General features: G+C 37.1%; 2 protein-coding genes across 5 annotated transcripts in view; one reads left to right on the forward strand and one right to left on the reverse strand.

Annotated features, from left to right (window-relative positions):
- Window positions 1-9,432, forward strand: part of ACO1 (aconitase 1) — a 39,037-nt gene extending 29,605 nt beyond the window's left edge. For all 3 annotated transcript variants that reach the window (XM_072404413.1, XM_072404415.1, XM_072404414.1), the window contains exons 17-21: window positions 4,626-4,768; window positions 5,493-5,640; window positions 5,860-5,982; window positions 7,027-7,218; window positions 7,762-9,432. In XM_072404413.1, coding sequence (XP_072260514.1) covers window positions 4,626-4,768; window positions 5,493-5,640; window positions 5,860-5,982; window positions 7,027-7,218; window positions 7,762-7,881 — 726 coding nt within the window. In that variant the 3' untranslated portion in view covers window positions 7,882-9,432. The remainder of the gene's footprint in view (window positions 1-4,625; window positions 4,769-5,492; window positions 5,641-5,859; window positions 5,983-7,026; window positions 7,219-7,761) is intronic.
- A 2,143-nt stretch (window positions 9,433-11,575) lies between these two features.
- Window positions 11,576-20,107, reverse strand: part of RIGI (RNA sensor RIG-I) — a 28,143-nt gene continuing 19,611 nt past the window's right edge. For both annotated transcript variants that reach the window (XM_072404416.1, XM_072404417.1), the window contains exons 15-20: window positions 16,550-16,692; window positions 15,964-16,054; window positions 15,399-15,569; window positions 13,981-14,132; window positions 13,435-13,581; window positions 11,576-12,687 (exon numbers count right to left, since the gene is read on the reverse strand). In XM_072404416.1, the coding sequence (XP_072260517.1) occupies window positions 12,370-12,687; window positions 13,435-13,581; window positions 13,981-14,132; window positions 15,399-15,569; window positions 15,964-16,054; window positions 16,550-16,692 (1,022 nt within the window). In that variant the 3' untranslated portion in view covers window positions 11,576-12,369. The remainder of the gene's footprint in view (window positions 12,688-13,434; window positions 13,582-13,980; window positions 14,133-15,398; window positions 15,570-15,963; window positions 16,055-16,549; window positions 16,693-20,107) is intronic.

Here is a 20,107-nt window from a genome sequence, read left to right on the forward strand (position 1 = left end):
TGTGGAGTCGGTAGATAAATCCTTCGACTCTGATTCCTAAAGCTGCATACACACGTGCAATATTAGTCATCTGTAAGGTCCTGAGCTGCTTATCGGGCGAGAACCGTTGACGTGTGTACGTAGCTTAAGTTTCTGGTACCCTCCTCTGGTACGGCTCCGACCCCCCTGTATTTAGAGGGTTCCTCATTTTATCTTCACACTTTTGCATTCAAACTTCACCAAAAAATTTAGACCACCTAATTATTCATAAATCAATACATTTATTATGAAATTAGATATACCACAATATTTTACCAAAAAAATAAATTCATGATTTGTCAATTATTAGAATTTTTACTTAAATAAATTTTAAAATTAAATATCTCTATTTCGGGGATTTATACTAAGTTTTAAGATAACAATATTATTCATCTTTTTATCTTCAAAGTTATTAGCTTTATATTTAGTATTGCACTTATCCTTATGACCAGAGAATTAAGTAATGCAGAACGTCAAAGAGTGGTAGACAGTTATCTAAATGGAAGTGATGCATCCCAGATAGATGGTTTTGGGTTTTAATCATACAACCATAACCAAAATGATTAAGAACTATGAATCTTCTGGTAGAGTGGAAAGAGAAGGTCTGAGAAATTCAAAGTTGGATGAAGCCCATAAGGAGAAGTTACGCAAGATAATGTCCGAAGATTGTGGAATAAGTTTTAGGGAAATGAAAGATCAATTATTTGTCGAATTTGGAATAAATGTATCTATTTCAACAATAGATAGATGCATTGATAAATTCCAATGGTCATTAAAACAACTTTAATTCCTTCAAGGCGCAATGATTCCCACTCTCTTCAAGAAAGGCTTAGGTATGCTAACAAACTCCTTGATCTCATTGCTAAGGAAGATGGAAAAAACATCTACTTTCTTGATGAAGTAGATTTTAACATCTCAATGAGAACCAAAAGGGGAAAATCTCCTATTGGGCAAAGGGCGGTGCATCTTGTGGCTGGAGTGCGTTCCAGAAATTGTTGTGTAAGGAATAAAAATGTGACCCTCCTGTTTAAGTCACAAGCCCGAGCATTTAATCAAGAAGCATTCCTCAATTTTATTGTTGAGGTTTTGAATGTTTATAGTGAAAATTTTTTGACAAGAGTGAAAATTTTTTTATTGTGAAGTTTGAATGCAAAAGTGTGAAGATGAAAAATGAGAAACCCTGGTATATGCTAATGTATTTTCCATGTTGATTGAAGGAAGGCAACATATATGCCATTTAACCACAGAACTACTGGCTCGGAAGCCGAGGCCAGATTAAACAAAAGACAAAAAATGAAAACAATAAGGTTTTATTTATTGTTTTTATCAAGTGGCTATAAAGCAGTAGCATAGCATGCATAAAAATCAGGAACAGGAACTTTACCAGTTTAAAAATATGAACAACGTTCTTTGGTAGTTTTTAAAACAAAAACAAAGCTAAGGATGGCTTCTTCTATAGTCAGTTTCGATGAGCGTTCATACTTTTCTACTTCTTTTAATTCTTTAAAAAAAAACTCCTGCTGGAATCTCTTGGACATTTGGACATTTTTTGGTTGTTTGTCTTTCAAGCATATGCAACGTCGCTTTACTGTTGAAAGTTCCATTTTGTACAAGTAGGAATCAAAGTTTAATTCTTCATTTGAAGAGGATGATTGTGAGTTACCAGTGCTTATAGCTTCATTCAGTGGTGGTGTTTCAGGTAGTAATCCCTTCATGCAAACTGCTACATCATAGAGGGCCTTTTTTACAGTATCAGTCTGGTCATCGCTCAACAAAATTCGGCTCATTGGATCAAAATAAATAGCAGCTAACAAGATTTATTTATCCAGTAAGAGATTCTCTGTTTTCTTCATTGAAGGCACAATGCAATCAGCTATTAACCCTCCACTTTTGTTCAGGCAATATATCAAGCTCTTCCATTTCAAGAAGAATTTACCAGGTGTTCAATCTTCAGATTGCAAACTCTTGGTGACAGTAAAGGTGTTAGAAAGTAGATTTTCCAGTGCTTTTACTTGTGTCCACTGGCTTTCAGTAATAAAACATTTTAATTGTCCATTTCTTCAAGAAAGTCTTTTAGTTCAAGCAAACGCTTTACTACTGGTGTTCTTGGTGCTCTGTGGTTTGTGTTGTTTAATCCAAAATGGCTCTTTTTCCTGCACGTCTTTTCAAAATAGCATCTGTTTTAGGTGCCCTGGGTGCAGTTACTTGCCTCAATTTGCCAATTAGAGTAGCTGCATGACGATCTTTCAGCCCATCTCTTATTGCAAGTTGCAGAGTATGAACAGCACAACGCATATGTTGAATAGTAGTACGCTTAGATGCTTCTTCAACAATATTATCTAAAATGTCACTATTCTCTTGGCTTTCACTTTCTCCAATACTTGCAGAACTGTCTTCCTTTAATATCTGTCTGTCACTTTCTTCATCTACTTTATTATTTTCTCAGTTGTGCTCAACATATTTGAAGCATTATCTGTCACAATACATAGAACCTGTTCCTTTTTAATTTCAAAATCTTCTAGAACATCCTCCTCTAACTTCTGAAGATAGTCACTGGTGTGGGTGTCCTTTACTCCCAAGGTTTGCATTATCGTTTTAATATTTTCATCAACAAATCCAACATTAATAGCAAAATAATTGACTCTGTGACGTGTGCATGTATCCTTTTTATGAAGGCAAAATGTTCCTTCAGACCTTTTCGTAGTTCTTTCTTTTTACATTTGGCCTCTTCAATTATAAGTTTCCTTATACTTTCTCTTTCCAGAGAAACAACAAGTTTTTTTAGCCATTTCTCCATTTAGGCCTAAAAAGGCTGGCTGTGAAAAGAAGGATAGTGGTACACTATTCTTTACCACCATTTCAATATTGTGTTTTTTCAATTTTTCTGGTGTCATTGTTATGGTTTCTTTGTCAGATATAAAGAATCTTCTTAGTTGTGTTTGGTCTCCAGTAGATTTCTGAACATTTTTTATCCCAGAAATAGGTGGAATATTTTCATTGACCTCTTTCTCATTCACAACTTCTAACACTTTAGGATGAAAACGCTGCAAGTGTCTTTTCAAATTTGATGCTCTTGTAGGTGCATTTTTGTTAGACCCACTGAAACCGCTAATTTTTCCATCACATTGTTTTTCACCATCATCTTCAAGAATACATTGGCACACGTAATGTTTCCCATCACTTGATAGTGTAAGGTGCTCATAAACAGCAGACTTTATCGTGTTAGTTGACAGATTTTTTGCCATTGTGAATGGGGTGCCGCTTTCACTAAAATATAAATATAAAATATGTTATACTAACTAGCATATTCTTTGATTTAAATACAAACATACACATAGTCCTGCACTATTGCAAACATACATACAACACGGCACTATACACACAAATGAGCTATAGCCCTGCACTAAGTTTAGATATAATTTGTCCTATACAGAAAAACATGCTCAAACATATATACTATACACACAACACCAGAGCCCTACATTTTACTTAGAAACATACACACAATATGCACTATACACAAACATTCATACATTCCTACAGGATACACACAAACATTCACATAGCCCTGCAGTTTTATCCAGAAACATGCACACAGCCTTCCATCGCAGTACACACAAGCAGCCATGCAGTTTTAAAATAAACGTGAACACCTATAGTTGAATCCAAAAAGCTGTTCCTCCAAGTACTTCTGAGCTCTTTTAGCAGACAGAGGAAGTTCTGCAGATGCTGCTGCCTTTATCTTTGTTTGCTGATCTTCTGTTGAAGACAGGGCAGTGGGAGGCTCCAAGGCCAGGGGGGCCACCGAACTTCCTATTATTAGGTGGTGTGCAAAATGATGTTAAAAGTTCAGCCCTGGATGGGAGCATATATGAAGAGTGCAGACAGGACACCTGAACACACATCAGGCCATAGCACTCACCTACACCTATATCATTACACTTGTTTACACTCAAATGAACTTGTTAAACACATTATATCTGAAATAAAATGAAAACACTTTTTGTACTGTACATAATCCAGATTACAATAATGTGAATGTCAGGTTGTATAATAGCTCGGCTGAACTTCACACTAGTAGAAGTAGAAGTAGCGCTCGGCTTTATTCTTACATCGGAGAAGTACTTAATTATGACTATTGTTTGTGAAATGACATTTGAACTTGCTGTATTTTTTATTATAATTTAAATTTATCAGGAGTCATGCACCTCTAACAAAAAGTCATCAATTGCAGCCCCTATTTTTTTTTTTAATGATGGATTTAATAAAAAAAAAATTGAAATCTGACTACCCTGATAGATAGAGGCTTGTGTCACCTATATTAGTTGAATGCAACTTTAGGATTTTATTTTATAATTTTGAAAAAAATATTGCTTTAGAATAATTATATAACACGCTAGAAATGATGTACTTTAGGAAAGCAGCCAATAAAGCTAGTGATGAAATATACTCTTATCAAAATGCTTTAGTTATCTATTTTAATTCTTGTTACCAAGGGCATTATGAGATTAAAAAAAAGTCACATGGCTGAAAATGACAATTGTTGAGATAAAAATAACACATGCAACATAGTTTAGTGAATGTACCCTCATGTGTTTTTTCTTTAGACAATGGAACTTGAGCCTCCTAAACCCATTACTGATGCCTATGTCCTCCTAAACTTGGGTGATTCTGTAACTACTGACCACATTTCTCCTGCTGGAAATATTGCAAGAAACAGTCCTGCTGCTCGTTTTTTAACCAACAGAGGGTAAGAAGGAAACATCCACTCTTTTATTCTCTTTAATAACCCAGTCCTTTTATCCGTGGTTTGAGAATCTCTTGCTACATTCTTTAGGGTTCTGCTGTTCTGCAGATCACTTTATCTGTCATTAGTGCGAGGCCTAAAGCTCTTTTAGAAGCCTTTAACAAGACCAAAAAAAAAGAACCATGTTATACCGTGCTGACACATGGTATAGGAACACATTGTCTAAACTTTGGATAATGATAGGTAAAACAAGCATAAATTTAAGGAAAGTCATAAATCCTGATCTTCATACTTTCAAGTAGAGAAAGTTTTCTTCTGCCTTCTGACGTGCCAGTATGTTTTGCTCACCTGGGTACCCCCCACACACAGCTTTGTAGCTCTTGCTGACCATCATGTCACTGATGCTTCATGTAATAAGTGGAGCTCAGCAGGAAAAATTTGTGGAAGTTGTGGGGGGACTCAGAATATTCTAAAAGTCTTGTAAAAAAAGTTCCAGTTTACCTGTGTACATCAGAGAAGGATTACTATGGAACAGAGAAAGATTCTAGTGGCACAGGCAGTGGAAAAGGTTAGCATCCACATCCTTATTTTGCAGGTGCAGGAGTTTAGGACACATTATTTATTGACCAGATCCCAATGATCAGGATGTAACTGAGTTTTTTTTTTCTTTCCAAAATTGTTAAAATAACATAATTTAATGAAATGCTTACCGCTTTTTCACTTCCAGTTTAACGCCTAGAGAATTTAATTCCTATGGGTCCCGTAGAGGAAATGATGCTATCATGGCTAGAGGCACGTTTGCCAATATCCGCTTGTTTAACAAGTTCATCAACAAGCAGGCTCCTTTAACTGTACATTTCCCCTCCAATGAAACGGTAAGTACCTACTGTGCCAAATACAGATCACATATTTGCTTTTAGTAGTAGGTGTAACAGTTTGCTTAGAATTCAGTGTAAAATGTTTTTTAATTGCAACTTGTTAGTTGCTAATGCAACTAAAATCCATAAATTAGGAGATACTGAGGAACTCGGAGTGCTTCTGTTCTCAAAAATTTTTGTTACAGATATCATATGATAAAAAAATTTTTTTTCTAGCTTGATATTTTTGATGCTGCCGAGAGATATCAGCAGGCTGGCCAAAACCTAATCATCTTAACTGGCAAGGAATATGGATCTGGGAGCTCCAGAGACTGGGCAGCCAAAGGACCCTTTTTGCAGGTAAATTCATTTAGTAGGACATTTAACACAATATGGTATTACTATACAAAAACATGTACTAAGTGCAACATGGAAACTACCACTGCTGACCTGGGACAGTTATGTGGGCTGGGATTTCTGACTCCATTGGCTGGCTGCATTTTTGTTCCAGGTCAGTAAAATGTAGGTAGCCAGACAACTATTGTTTTAAAGTTAGCAGTGGCTGTCACATTTTTAAGCTTTACTTTGAACTATAGCAACCGAATATACCATTGAAGATAGTAATAATACAATACTGTAAATGTTTTATTAAGTGTATTGCCATTTTTCACGTACTGACCAGCACGACAGTTATCTGACCTTACCCTGAGAATTGCACTGTTTATTTATATTATTTGAAAAGGTAAAAGGCTTCCCTTGGTTATGACTCCTTAAACCAGTAATGTGTTGAAGACACTTTTTAAGATCTTTTAGATATGATTAGTATTAGAAACTTGGAGGTGAAAACTGGTATTATGATGTGGGCAGAATGGCGCATAAAGGCCTGGAAGTTTGTCATATTTGGCTAGGTTACAGTCAAATCCGGACACAGTAAACCTCTAAATCGGGGAGGGGGGGGGGGATGAGGTAATTTGTCTGGATATATTTTACTAGCTGATGGTTGCTTCCAGATTAAGCTGGCACCCCGTTTCTCATCTTACCTTCGCTATAAATTAAACAGCCTCATCTAGTAAAGTTTCATAATTGTAGAACAGAGGCCATACATGAGATGTGCTGGGTCATACATGACATTCATGGCTTTTATCTAATCTCTGTAAGCACAGTATCTTTACAAAACATATTGCATTTTGTAGTGAAACTCTAGTCAACCAACATGGTTATTATAACAGTATAACTAGAGGGTCTGACTGATGTCTTGGGTAACATAAAACAAATGTGTGTAGCTGCATAAAAACTTGTTGAAGATACTAATATGATACTTAAAACTCTGCACTGAATATTAAACTAATCACTGCTCATAGAATTTGTATCAATCACACTCTGAATAATGCATATTTTACACAGGGCATAAAAGCTGTCCTTGCTGAGAGCTATGAGCGCATTCACCGCAGTAACCTGGTTGGAATGGGTATAATCCCTCTCCAGTATTTGCCAGGAGAAACTGCTGACAATCTAGGACTTACTGGTAAAGAGCGTTACACCATTCTTATTCCTGAAGACAAGGATCTCCGGCCTGGTATGAATGTTGAGATAAAGGTATGTTCTTTATCCAGTCCACATCTTGGCCTTGGAATGGCTTATATTAGGAAAATTAAAAAAAAACATGTTTTAGTGTCAGCATAGATAATAGGCCACATCCCAGTAAACGGAAGCAGGCAGTACAGGTTCTCTTGTGCTAACTGGCATACTTAGTTGTAAAACCTCCTTAAAAATAATTTTCATGGTATCAACATTGGCTTATACCTACCTTTTACTTCACTTTCCCACCAATCTATTCAATAGATAGTAAAGAAAAATACAATTTATGCCTGGATTTTAGTAGCATATTGTTCTGGGGGGTAATGACGTAAATGGTATTGTAGTTAGATACATCAAATTATAATTTTAGATGTAATATTTAGCATTAGCAGCTGACCTAGATCTCATTACGAATATTTGTATATACAGATGGCCTTGGTAATCTTGCCATTGTACATAATGAACAAAAAAAACTTACACATGTTTTAATTGCATCATGGATATTACGCCATATCTTGGTTCTGGAATAAAAACCTAATGTTCTTTGTCTTTCTCTTCCAGCTTGACACAGGCAAGACCTTTGAAGCTTTAATGAGATTTGACACGGATGTGGAACTCACCTATTACCGCAATGGAGGCATCCTGAACTACATGATTCGTAAAATGGCCAACTCTAGTTAATAGAAAAGTCAAGGTGACCTGTCATTAAAGATACCCATAGAACTTAGATACCAGTCATCAGATCCATATAACTCCTAAAGGCTCAAAGGACAGAATATTGAGAATGGACAGCTCTAAAGGGTAACATGGGGGGGGGGGGCATTACCTGATTTAGTTAGTACCAATGTTTTTTTTATCAATTAAAAAGAAAAAGACTTTCAACTTTTGGGTTACTTTTAATAAAAGACTTCCGTCCAATGTCTATGGGTACCTTTAATGGTGTGGAGATAAGATATGCATTGTAATCCATCTTATCCATATCTTTAAAATGTGGAACACAGGACCAGATATGAAACACTTTGCTGAATGTAATCCAGTTGTGGAGTGTAATTCAGGAGGAGGCAGTAATAGTAGGCATCCTAGTAATGATTAGAATTTGGTATTATAGATCGCATATACAAAAAGTTTTGCCCTTCTGCCCTGCTTCAGTATTGATGAGAATAATTTCTAGCATTCATATCATGCCAATCAGCTATTTTCAGACTTGAAAAAAGCAGCTCAGACTTGGCTGTTCATTAATTTTACAAAGAGTGAGGCTCCAGCACAAACCCCAATTGTAAGCCGTGTGATTTTACTGGAGTTTTTGGCTTGACTGCAGAGCTAAATAAAAGGTTTGGAGTTTCCGTTGCTCTGGTGGCATTGCTTTTTAGGGTATAAATGCAGGACTGTACAAGAGTCTTGGACTACAGCAATCATGTTTGTTACCTCTTTGGTCCTTATGTTAAGTAGCATCACATCTTGTTACATAGGTATAAATTGCTTTGTCTGTTTTGAATGGCATGGCATGTGCATAACAAAGCAATTGGAGCTGATACAGGTATGAGCAGGCACCTCTAGGTGCTTGTACTTTTACTTGTAACTAGCTGTTAACCAGGAACTAACTTGGTGAAAATACATGTAGTGTACTAATCATAGCTGGACAGGCCTAAATTGATGCTAGCTTGCACCTATGGTTCAGCACTGGGTAATAATCAATGGTCTTGTATCCCAAAATAGACAGTATAGAGAAGCGGCATTATAATACTGCATGGCTAAGACCGGCACTGGCAAATGATGTGTTGGGAAACAACTGAAGTATACCAGAGTTCTCTCCAATTTGAGATGGCTGTGTAGGGCAGAATGAGCATAACCTAGTACAAGGAAAATCTGATTATTAAAACAGCATATGCTTAATATTAAAAGAAAAAACTGAAGAACATTGAAGGTGCAGTGACTTTCTGTAAAAGGTGGTAACCCATAGCAGCCCATCATATTTTATTGTACTATAGTCACAAGAAATGTGTTTGCTATGGGTTAGTGCACTTTTCAGTTCATCATAAAGTAATTGTGAAGGTCCTTAGTTGTTCAAAGTAGGAAAAGATTGATGTATAGATTGTGTCTAGATTATGTTTTCTGTTCTACATTTTTCCAATTGTCCTTTTTTCTTCAATTCTCAGCAATGTGTCTGTTAATGGCCGTTATATTTACAAAATTACTTGTAAAAAAACAGTCAAAATAAATCTATTTTCAGGAGATGTGTATTGGCTTATTGTATTGTTTGGCATTTCAAGCCTAGCTGAGAACTTTGTTTTTGTGCAGTTATAATGACAACTAATGAAATTTTTTAAATATCTGTCAAATGCTAAGAATTGATTTGGTGGGACCATCATTATCACTCCTTTTGTGGTCTCACCAATGGATTTCTCTTACCTTATTTCATGGAGATTCAGTCCTTCTGCTACAGTCTCTGTAATGTAACATAAATCAAACAGCCAGAATGACTAGAAATGGCCCCATCGGATGGGGAAAACTCGGAGCTTTAAAAGATGTGGGGAAGTCAACCCTTTTTGTAAATAAAACCTGTCAACCTTTACGGTGCCTGCATCCTTCAGTTCTTGGGAGCCAATTTCAGTTTTTCATCACTATAGCCCAGGGGTGGGCAAACTTTTTTTTTACTCCAGGGTCACAATCTGTCCTAAAAATTGGCAGACGGGCCGGGCCAATGGGAGAGTGGGCAGAGGTATGCCATTTTGACGCCACTCAACGTGACGTCATGATAGCATAACCCCGCTGAGTTGTTCCTCCCACTTCCCCGTGCCCGAGATTTGAACAGGGGATATGGTCCATGGCTCTGCCAGGTGCGCAGACTGCGGCCTGTTTTATCCGGCCCGTTGAACTCTCTTTTTTTTCTTCAGCTGAGCCGCTGAAATAGCGAGAGAGTTCAACGGGCCAGATAAAAAAAGCCTTATAGGCCGTAGTTTGCCCATGCCTGCTATAGCCTTTGAGGTGTCTGCTCACTTCTGGCATGCATGTGCTGCTCTTTCAAAAAGTTTTTATGTTAGGACCACAGGACAGAATCTGTCTTGGTCATTAAATAAGTAGTTATGGGCACTGGTGCTCTCCAGCTGATTGTAAAAGACCGTAAGGCTATGCCCACACATCAGATGATTCTTGCTCGATATGAACAGTTGGGCTCTTCTGGGGCAAGAATCTGGCTTATCCAGTAGTCGGCCAACGTAATTTATGCATGCATGAACGAACGAGAACGACCAATGGAGAATCACTGCCATACAGGTCAATGTAGAAATGCACAGTGGGGTGCTGCTTGCTTGTTCTCCCCTCTCCATAGAACAGATTGGCTGTCTGTACAATGCTGGTTCAATGATCTGTCACTGGAAATGATCATGAAAGATTATTTGCAGTGATGAATTTGCAGGTTTGTACCCACAATGCCACAATTTTGTGGGCTATGTGATGGAAGTAGGACGAACAGCTTATACAATAACACTCAATTTTCACAATGTATGCTTGACACATTAAAATATGAAATCCCTTATGTGTGGTAAGCTTTTAAACTTCATTGAAATATACAGTGCATCTGTAGTATATTCAGGCCCTCTGCCCCTGATTTTAATAACTCCTTAAAGTGGAACGAAAGACGCCCCCCCCCCCCTTGAAAAATTCCATGATTTGGCAGATGTCCATGAAAAAAAGACTGAAGATAGCAACTCCCTGCCATGGAACAGGGATGAGTAAGGTTATAATTCTGCTTAAACTATTTTCTTGTTGAGTTTTATAATATTGGTTTTATTACATTTTTGCATTAAAAAAAAAACATTTTTAGATTTGTAAATACTGTAAGGCTTAGTCTACACAGGCGTTTTCCCCAGCGTTTAACCTGAGGCTTTAAAAGCCCATGTTTGAAACTCCCATGCATTCCAATAGCATACTCTACACTAGGACGTTTCCTTAAGGCACCACGGGGTTAGCGCAGAAAAACGCAGGTAAACGCTTCTATTGATTTCAATAGAGGCGTTTTCCACTGTTTATAAGCGCTTAAAACGTAAATGCAGGAAAACACAGCATTGACGGTTTCCAGCATTTTAATGCAGGCTTTAAAACGCTAATATAAGTGCATTAAAAAAGCATATAAACCTGGTAGAAACATTTACATGCGTTGTTAAAAATGTCCGTGTAGACCCAGCCTAACAGAATCAGATTTTAGTGTGGTTATAATCAAGACAAATTATAGAACTGAAGTTATCTACATCTTATTGGTTTATGTTGATTGCAGCACAACACGGCTCTCTGCAATGTGGTAAAAATGGGATGCTTATAATAGGACCCATTATGTGGTTGTTTCTTTTGGTTTAACAAAATGTTCTGAAAAATAGGCTTCTAATAAGGATTGCATTTTATTGTATGTAAATTTCTAGGTGCAATGAAAGTATGGTGGGGAGTTTTGGACTGAAACTCTTTAATTCAGATACAATTACTGGTTTGCAATGGAAAATTGTAGTACCACAATGCATTTAGTCTATCACAGTAATTGTAAATGGAAAATAAATGCTTAAAAGGTTTCAATGTTAAAACATTTCATTAGCATGTTGATAAGGAAGAAAAGGCAAAAATATAAGAAGAGTAAACCTTAGCCTTTCAAAATGGCTATTGGCTGCCTTTGACAACGTGACATCAGACATAGACATCATTTTTCAGGAACAACAAGTGGTACTAAAATATTCCAGTAATAAATTTTCAAATATTTAATACTAAAATTCTTTACCCAGATGCTTTCAGTACCTCACTTAAAACATGACTGGGATATATATCACCACAAATATCAACAGTGAACATAATGCAATAAAAGAATCATCCTACATCTTTTATCATTTTATATTGCCATTGTATTCCATAATGCTTTATAGAGGCCATAGTCATAGCCCCCTAACCTAGTCCAATCCTGGGGTGGAGCAGAAGACAACCTACCAGTATGTGTTTTGGCAGTAAGGGAAAATTGGAGCACCCAAAAAAACCCATGCAAACATGAGAAAACAAACTCCATGTAGATAGTTTTCTGGCTGAGATTTGAACCTGGGACCCTAGTACTAAAAGGCAAAAGTGCATAGCAGTCACCGTTTTTAATCTTTAAGCAGTGATGGGATGTAATTCCAATTATATGCGCCACTTGTGTTAATCTGTGTTGGCAGAGAAAGACCCCTCTATTTCTTCATGCTTGAAATCCTTCATTCTGAAATTCACCTTCACCCACTTGTTAAAATATTCCTGAGATCCATCTGCGCTTTCTACCACAAACTTGTCAATTTTGATAAGAGGAATATTCTGGAAGCTTAAATAGTTGCCAGAAATACCCCAGTCCTCTCCACATTTGGCATTCTTGCAGAATATCTTGTGCAGTTTTAGGTAGCCATTAAATGACTTTGACTTTGCGTGTGGCTTAGTGAAATACCGATCCTTGAAGCTTTTGTCAATCACTGTGTGATGGGATTCCTGTTGGGTAGAAAAAGCAATTAGTATACAAACATATTTCTATACTCCATGGCATACAAATAGGTGCCAATCTACTATTTAAATATAACACTACTTTCCTAGTCAAAGTGCTGGCAGCTATTCCAAGTCTTTGGATATTCATTAAAGGTTAGTCACCACTGATCTGTAATATGCCAGAGATATGGTGTTTGTATATAGCTAGAGCAGGAAAAAATATGGATACCTAAGGCCTAAGTTATGTAGTGACTGCACACACTACATTCATGGTAAGTTAGAAAGCAAATAAAGCCACCCCTGCACATATACCTCATAGGCCAATTTTCTAAAGCTGAGATGCACAATAAATTACATTGTGACTGACATTTGGAAGCTATGAAAAAACTTTTTACCAAGGTAATGACCTTTTATTTGTAACTCCAATAGTTGTTTGTATATACATTTAAAAAGAGAGCATTTTATTTATCACAGGATTATATTACCGCTCTGGTGTAAAAATACTCACCCCACCGCCTCCCCCCCCCCCCCGTGATACCATACTTTCTCCATATTTTCACCAGTAATTGAATGTCTTATTGCTAGGTACCACTGACCATTGGAAGACACAGACAACAATAATTGAGTGTGGAAAAGTTTACAAATTTTTAAAACACAGGATGGAGGTGGCTAAAGCTGTAGATGATGCCACTCGGCTACACCCATCCTAATCAAACTGTCTACTTAATGAAAGCTTGTGTGACTTTTGCATACATTTATGATCCGTATGTTATCTGTATCGCACGCAAAGGTTTTACATCTTCCACAAAGCAGACGTTTGTTCTCATCTGATAATACACGTCCTTTAAAATTCTTTTTATAGTCACGAAGTCTCTTCTCTTCTCTTTGTGTCTGAAGGTTCTATGATTTAAAAAGCAATTAAAAGCAAATGAATTAGTTAGAAATGTATGCAACATTAAAGACACTTCCAGTGATGTCTTCCCTCACCATATTTTCAGTTTTCTATCTTCCGATAGCACCTACACATTTTTCTTTCATCATGAGCAATCCACCTCTAAAATTGTCAGCCCACATCAATGTGATTATCAAATTATTCTTAACTCTAAACTAACCTAACCCCTAAACAAATCTGCACACTACTTACATTTACTGTGCTGAAAGCAGCATGAAATCTTTACATATAAAAACATCTCAACTAACAATTCTTAATATTACATTTACCATCATAACTATATGTGCTAGAGCTAAATATTACATGTTTCAGGTTAACCACAATTATATTACCACTGCGAGTGTTACCTGTTTTATAAATTCAGTTTTGTCCCTCTTCTGGAGCTCAGCAACTGCATCATTCATTAAAATTTCATGCAGCAAGTTAATTTCCTCTTTTTCAGCTTGTTCATTCTTGCTAGTGACAAGGTAACATTTGCTTTCCTTGGCTCTTCCTCGACCTGTGTGATATAATATATAAAGGCACCATGTTCAGATTAGAGATTACTTGTAAAATATTGCCCTGAATTTCTGATATCCTCTAATCTCCGGCAAGATAAGTAGAAGTCAATCCTGTAACTTCACAAACTGGCATAACTGAATATACTTTAAACCAAATCCACATTTCAAAAGTCCGTGATGTGCAGAATAAGCATCACATCTGTGATAAAATAACTAAAATGAATGGTTTGGAGAAAAAATAGTATGTGGTAAGATGTAGAGGACTTAGACAGGTAAATTCAAAATATTAAATAATAAATTGTTATATGAATAACAGTGGAATAAGGGAGATTAAAAATTCACTTGTGATTGCAAATCACCTTCACAGGAGCATTTTTCATAAAGTTTGACTGTTTAGGTTGGGTCACGTTAACCAGTATTATCTACTTTATCACTAAAGCTGTAGATCAGGAGTAGACAAACTTTAATGGCCACTGGGCCATTTCAGGCGTGGACGGGAGCACACTAGGCCGGACTCTGAGTCCTGCCCTAATGGCTCTGCCGACAACCAGGGATTGCCCCCTAAAGTGAATCCCCTCTCCTACGTATGCATTGCAGAGGAGAGGGATTTCTCTTCGGGGAGCCTTCCCTATTTACCATGCCGGCCGCAGTAAATAGAGGAGCAACAGCAAGGAGGCAGCACTGAAGCTCCGGCAGCTCCAGCTAAGGTAGTTCTTAACGCCCCCCGGCAGATCCAGGGGACTAATTATTAAACTACCGGATTAGTCCCCTACCGGCTAGGCCGTATCTGGTCTAAAGACCAGAGTTTGCCGACCCCTGCTGTAGATACTGTACTTTTTAACAGCTGTTCATGTACCATGTTTCTAGAGGTAATAAAGTCCTCACAGTGTTTAAATTAAATGAATCCTAGAATAATATTCATATGTGGCTTGCTAAAGTGATTATGTTTCCATTTACAATATAAAAAACAATCTCTTATGAAAAGGGTGCTTATATTCATCTGTCCTGCCACCCATTCTTGCAGTCTTCATAAAGCCACCAGCAGATTCTCCATATCTGACCTTATTCCAGGTGTGCTGAAAGCCTAGTTCCCCACTGTTTTACCAAGTCTTACCAGGGTAGACTAACCATGGTAGCTACTCAGTGGTACTAAGAAAAGCTGATCACCAAGGGGAAACCTTAGCAACCTTTCTGAACCCTATCAACCATTCTTAAATAAGTATTCAAAAGTGAGGCTGTCATTCTGGTTTTTTAATGAGCTGTACCTCTAACTTGGATCATCTTAGTAACATTGCCGACATATTCATAGAGAAGAACCAGATTACATGCAGGTATATCTATGCCCTCATCGGCCACAGATGTGGCTATCAACAACTTGCTGTCTCTTTTGTTTTTAAATGTGTCCAAAGCTCCTTTCTGATTAGGAAGGGACATTCCTGAAATGAAAAGGAACACAAACATCATTAATGATACTTTATTAAAGAGATTATGTCACTGTATAAAAGATATTAATATATATATCATTTAAACACAATAGGACAATACAAATCTGGGGGAGGGGATTGTAAAAGGCAAGGAAGGCTCCCATGGGCTGCTGGATGTTAGGGAGCACTCCCTGCTTATTTACATTAGCCTTTTAAAGTGCTGGGGAGGTGATAGTGCATTCTCTATCAATAACCAATATGGAGTTTTTATTGAACATTTATTTTATTAAAAACATTGGCCAGTGAATGCCCAGCTTAATTTTGCCATACATTCTTCTTTAAAAGACCTTGTTTCAGAATTCCTGGTAGTAGCAAGCAGGTTGATAGGCACAATCATTTTCTTTACCTAAATTATCATGTGTTTTATTTCTTCCAATCAGCATTTCTGGTTTTAGGAAACTGAGTGATGGGGTTTCTTCAATCCATTTCTTTAGAGCCTAAAAATAAACAAATTGGCAAAATGATAGTTTTAGTGACAAATATAATCACAGTACAAAATGTAGATTTACATGTGCACACTGTATAGATGTCAGAGCAGCATAACGACATAGCACACATAATATAAAACATTATTTATCGCAGGTACATGAATCATAGCAAACTAGGACAATCCTGCTTGTTTATTTTTTATAGGACAAACTTTAATTATTATAATACAATAATTCACAGCAACCAGTTATATTCCTCCTATTTTCTTACTGTACTACAAGAGCTGTACCTAGATTGGTTGCTGAAGGAGGCTTTACATTGTACAACCTTGTAATATAAAAAATAATTTTTTTTACTAACAAACATTCAAAGAAAAATGTGACAAATCAAAGTACACGATCCTCTAAGTTTTAAAAGTACAGGGACAAGCTGCAAACGATTATATTTCCATCAGCAAGCAATCTATATAAATGTCACTATCTAGTTTACACAGATATATTTACCGCTACTAAGGCTCTGGTCTTCACAAACAGCAGTGTGCGTGTCTCTGGGTTCTCATGATAGGATTCAGACAGAATAAACTGCAACTCGTCCAGTTTTGGATTTTCATTGTCCTTTGCAACTTCCATCAATTTTGGCAACTTAACTGTTAAATAAATGAATAATGGATTCAACAACTGCCATCCTAAATGTTTTATCAAAAGTCGTATTTCAGTTACCCTATTTGGTTCCAGTAAATTAAAAGTGGGTCTTACCAGGGGAAAGACAGATTGTTATTAATTTAAATACAGCTGCCAGGCCTATTCATGAGTATTCACAAAGGAAAGAAAGGCAAAAGAAGGCTTTTTTGGCAGTATAAAAACAAAGAAAAGTAAGGCAGAGGGTAGAGCCCACCACTAATGAGATATGAGTATATGCATTGACAGCATCGATCAATAGTATTAGCAAATACATAATGGAAAAATTAATGATACATCTATATCATATGAATGCATGATGAAAAAATGAGTAAAACAACATGCTTGCCATTTTCTGAATATCATTTATAGATGATTTACTCATTTATTTTTTGGTTTCAATAGTTTTTTTTAATAATTTTAACAAGTTTTTTTTATAACAAGAACAAATGAATATAACATACAATAAAAATGTCATGTCCACATAGAGAACCAGTGCAATAATCAGTTGTACAAACTAGAAAAACAACACAGAAAGGGATGACACCTGTAGTCATGACAAAACAGTTACAATAAAAAAAGAAAAAAGGGAAAGAACAAGACACGGGGGAATACAGGGGTTATTTACGGGAAAGAGGGGAAGGATAAGTGGATAAGTGATAAATGGATAAGACCGCATGTTTCAGCGACCCTCATATAAACGGAAGACAAAAGTAGTTACCCAAGACCCACATTCGGCAAAGAGTTTGGCTGCCAAGGTTCCTATCCAGTACTAAATTTTTCATTGGAATCAGTCAGGATACTGGAAAGTTTTTCGTTAAGAAACCTCAGAAAACATTAATGCTTGGGGTTTTCTAGTGCTTCGCTATAGTTTGTTTAGCAGTAATCAGAATATAGACACACAATTTAAATTGAGCTTTGGTTAATTTATGCGGTTGAAAATGTAGCAATGCTACCCAGGTCCCTGCTAATTGGTTTAGAAAGAAGCGCATTAGCGGATATCAAAGAATTTATCCAATGCCTTACCTGGATATAGTGAAACAATTCACTTTTCGGTGCTCCGTGGGTCTCACAAATTTCCTCCCAGCTAATAATAGAGAGTCAAAAAAGAGTAAACTGTCCCATACTTATGAGAAAGCCACCAATTAAAAGCCTAAGGTGAATCTAGGCCTGGTTTAAAAAGTTGCACTGGGAGAAGCGGTATGTTTGGGGACATAAGACCCGCTGAATATCTAATACTGTCCCATACCTTGAGAACCTGTTGCAAATGAACACTTAGAGGATGAACGCAACTTCAGAGGAAGCCATGGGAGTGCACTCACTGCTATTGGGGATATTACTACCGCCTGGTATTATTTCAGGATATTAGGTTTTTCATCATGCATTCAAATGATATAGATGTCTCATTCATTTTTGCATTATGTATTTGCTAATACTATGGATCGATGCTGTCAATGCATATACTATCTAATTAGCACACATTGTAGATATATTTTATACATGCCTTTTTCAACATACTACTCGTTGGGGGCTCCATCCTCCACCTTACGAGGGATGGGGACTCCCACATGTATGTATTTACATATATGTGGGCGTTTAGGTTGAGCTGTGCCGGAATTTATTTGGCATTCAGCTAAAAAAAAAAACTCCTCCCTCGTTTGGGCACTGGACACCCAGTCCAGAGTCCAGGACCTGTTGAATCAGAGCTATACACTCCGATATAATACAGGTGAAGGAGGAGTGATAGAGCCCACCTGCGATCGTTATACGCCCGGGGGAGACAGGAACGCTTCCCCCTGCTCCTCTACCAATATCATCAAACAAGACAATGTTTATTATCAGTTTTCCAGATAAGGGCGGAAGCTAACCTGCACAAGCATTGGAAACTACATGTATTCTTTAGAGTAAGGGTAGAAGCCATTTAATGCTCAGCTTCAATAACACGCGCAGGCGCATTGAATCGAACAGAATGCCAGTTTAACCCTTTTAAAGATGGAGTGTCAGTGGCACCACTCTGTTTGACTCTAGCAGCTGGAAGTCCATAACGTACTCCGTCAAAGTGAACAAGATAATATTTCTGGCATATCCATCATTATCTATATCCTAACAGTTCATTGAACTAATCAAATTTATATTTTCCTTTCTCTTTTGGCTATCCTGTTAATACAACACCTTGAATACTAAAATTACTGAGAGTTGAAGGGATTTTCCTTCCATCTCAAGAGGAAAGAGAAGTAAAATGAACAATAATACAGGTTGACAATCGAAAATCCGGCCATCGATAATCCAGTTCTTTCAGTTTTCCAGCATGAATTTCGGATCGCAGTTTCAATTCAGGGACTGTAGTACACTGTTTGGCCACTAATGTTTTCAAGACACTGTTCTGCAGAAACAGCTGTTAGGTCTGCTTGCTAAACTAAATACACGTTGAGACATCCCTGCTGTCTGCTCCTTGGAACTGTGCCAGATGTCCGAGGGTGCTGCGAGAGGAAGGCTGCCTGTGTGTGGAGGTAAGTATAAAAAAAAATCCAGAATTTTCGAAAATCCGGCACTCCTTCAGTCCGGAGGTTGCCAGATTTTTGATTGTCAACCTGTACATATATTTCACTCTCAACTATGACAGCAGTAGCAGGAACTTACATTTAACTTTCCACTCCTACTTATCTTGATACAGGCTATACAGTCAATCACTCTATATATAGTGATTGTTTGGATGTACTAATCATCACGTCATTACATTGTTACAATTACAATACAGTACAAGTAAGTAATAATTGTAATTAGTAATATTAGTAAGTAATATTAGTAAGTAATAATATTAGATATTACTTTTGTGACCTATGCAACCTTGTTGTAAAATAATTATGTTAACTACATCATTGGTATTTAATATATTATGTTTTTTCTTTATGTGTAATTATATGTAACAAGTCAAGTCTCGGAATCCCCTGAGAAAGCTATAAAACACGCGTCGGAAAAAATGAGACACTCAACACTTGCTTATACTGGAGTCATTGACTGTTAATAAGTGAGGGTTATTTGTTGGTGAAGATTGGAGCTAGAAAAAGACACTACAATGTGGGTGTGCTTGTGTTTTAAACTATTAACATTTTTTAAAGATTTTTAGGATATGTGTGACTCTTACCTTTTACCCTCAGTGACAATGGTGACAATTATGTGAGAATGAGATATTGAGGCTGATTCATCAAGCAAAATCGGAAGCTCGCTCGCACATTCGTATTCGTGATCCGAAATCGTACGCCGTCGCGTAAATAAGCAACTGAAAGAGCTCGCGGCCGGAGCCGCGCATCTCTGGCAGCTTTACACTGGCGAGCTTGCATTAAAAGTCACTGTTCCCCTAAAAAATCATTCTTTCTAATGGCA

Source organism: Pyxicephalus adspersus, chromosome 3 (genome assembly GCF_032062135.1).
Source record: "Pyxicephalus adspersus chromosome 3, UCB_Pads_2.0, whole genome shotgun sequence".
In the NCBI taxonomy this organism is placed as follows: domain Eukaryota; kingdom Metazoa; phylum Chordata; class Amphibia; order Anura; family Pyxicephalidae; genus Pyxicephalus; species Pyxicephalus adspersus.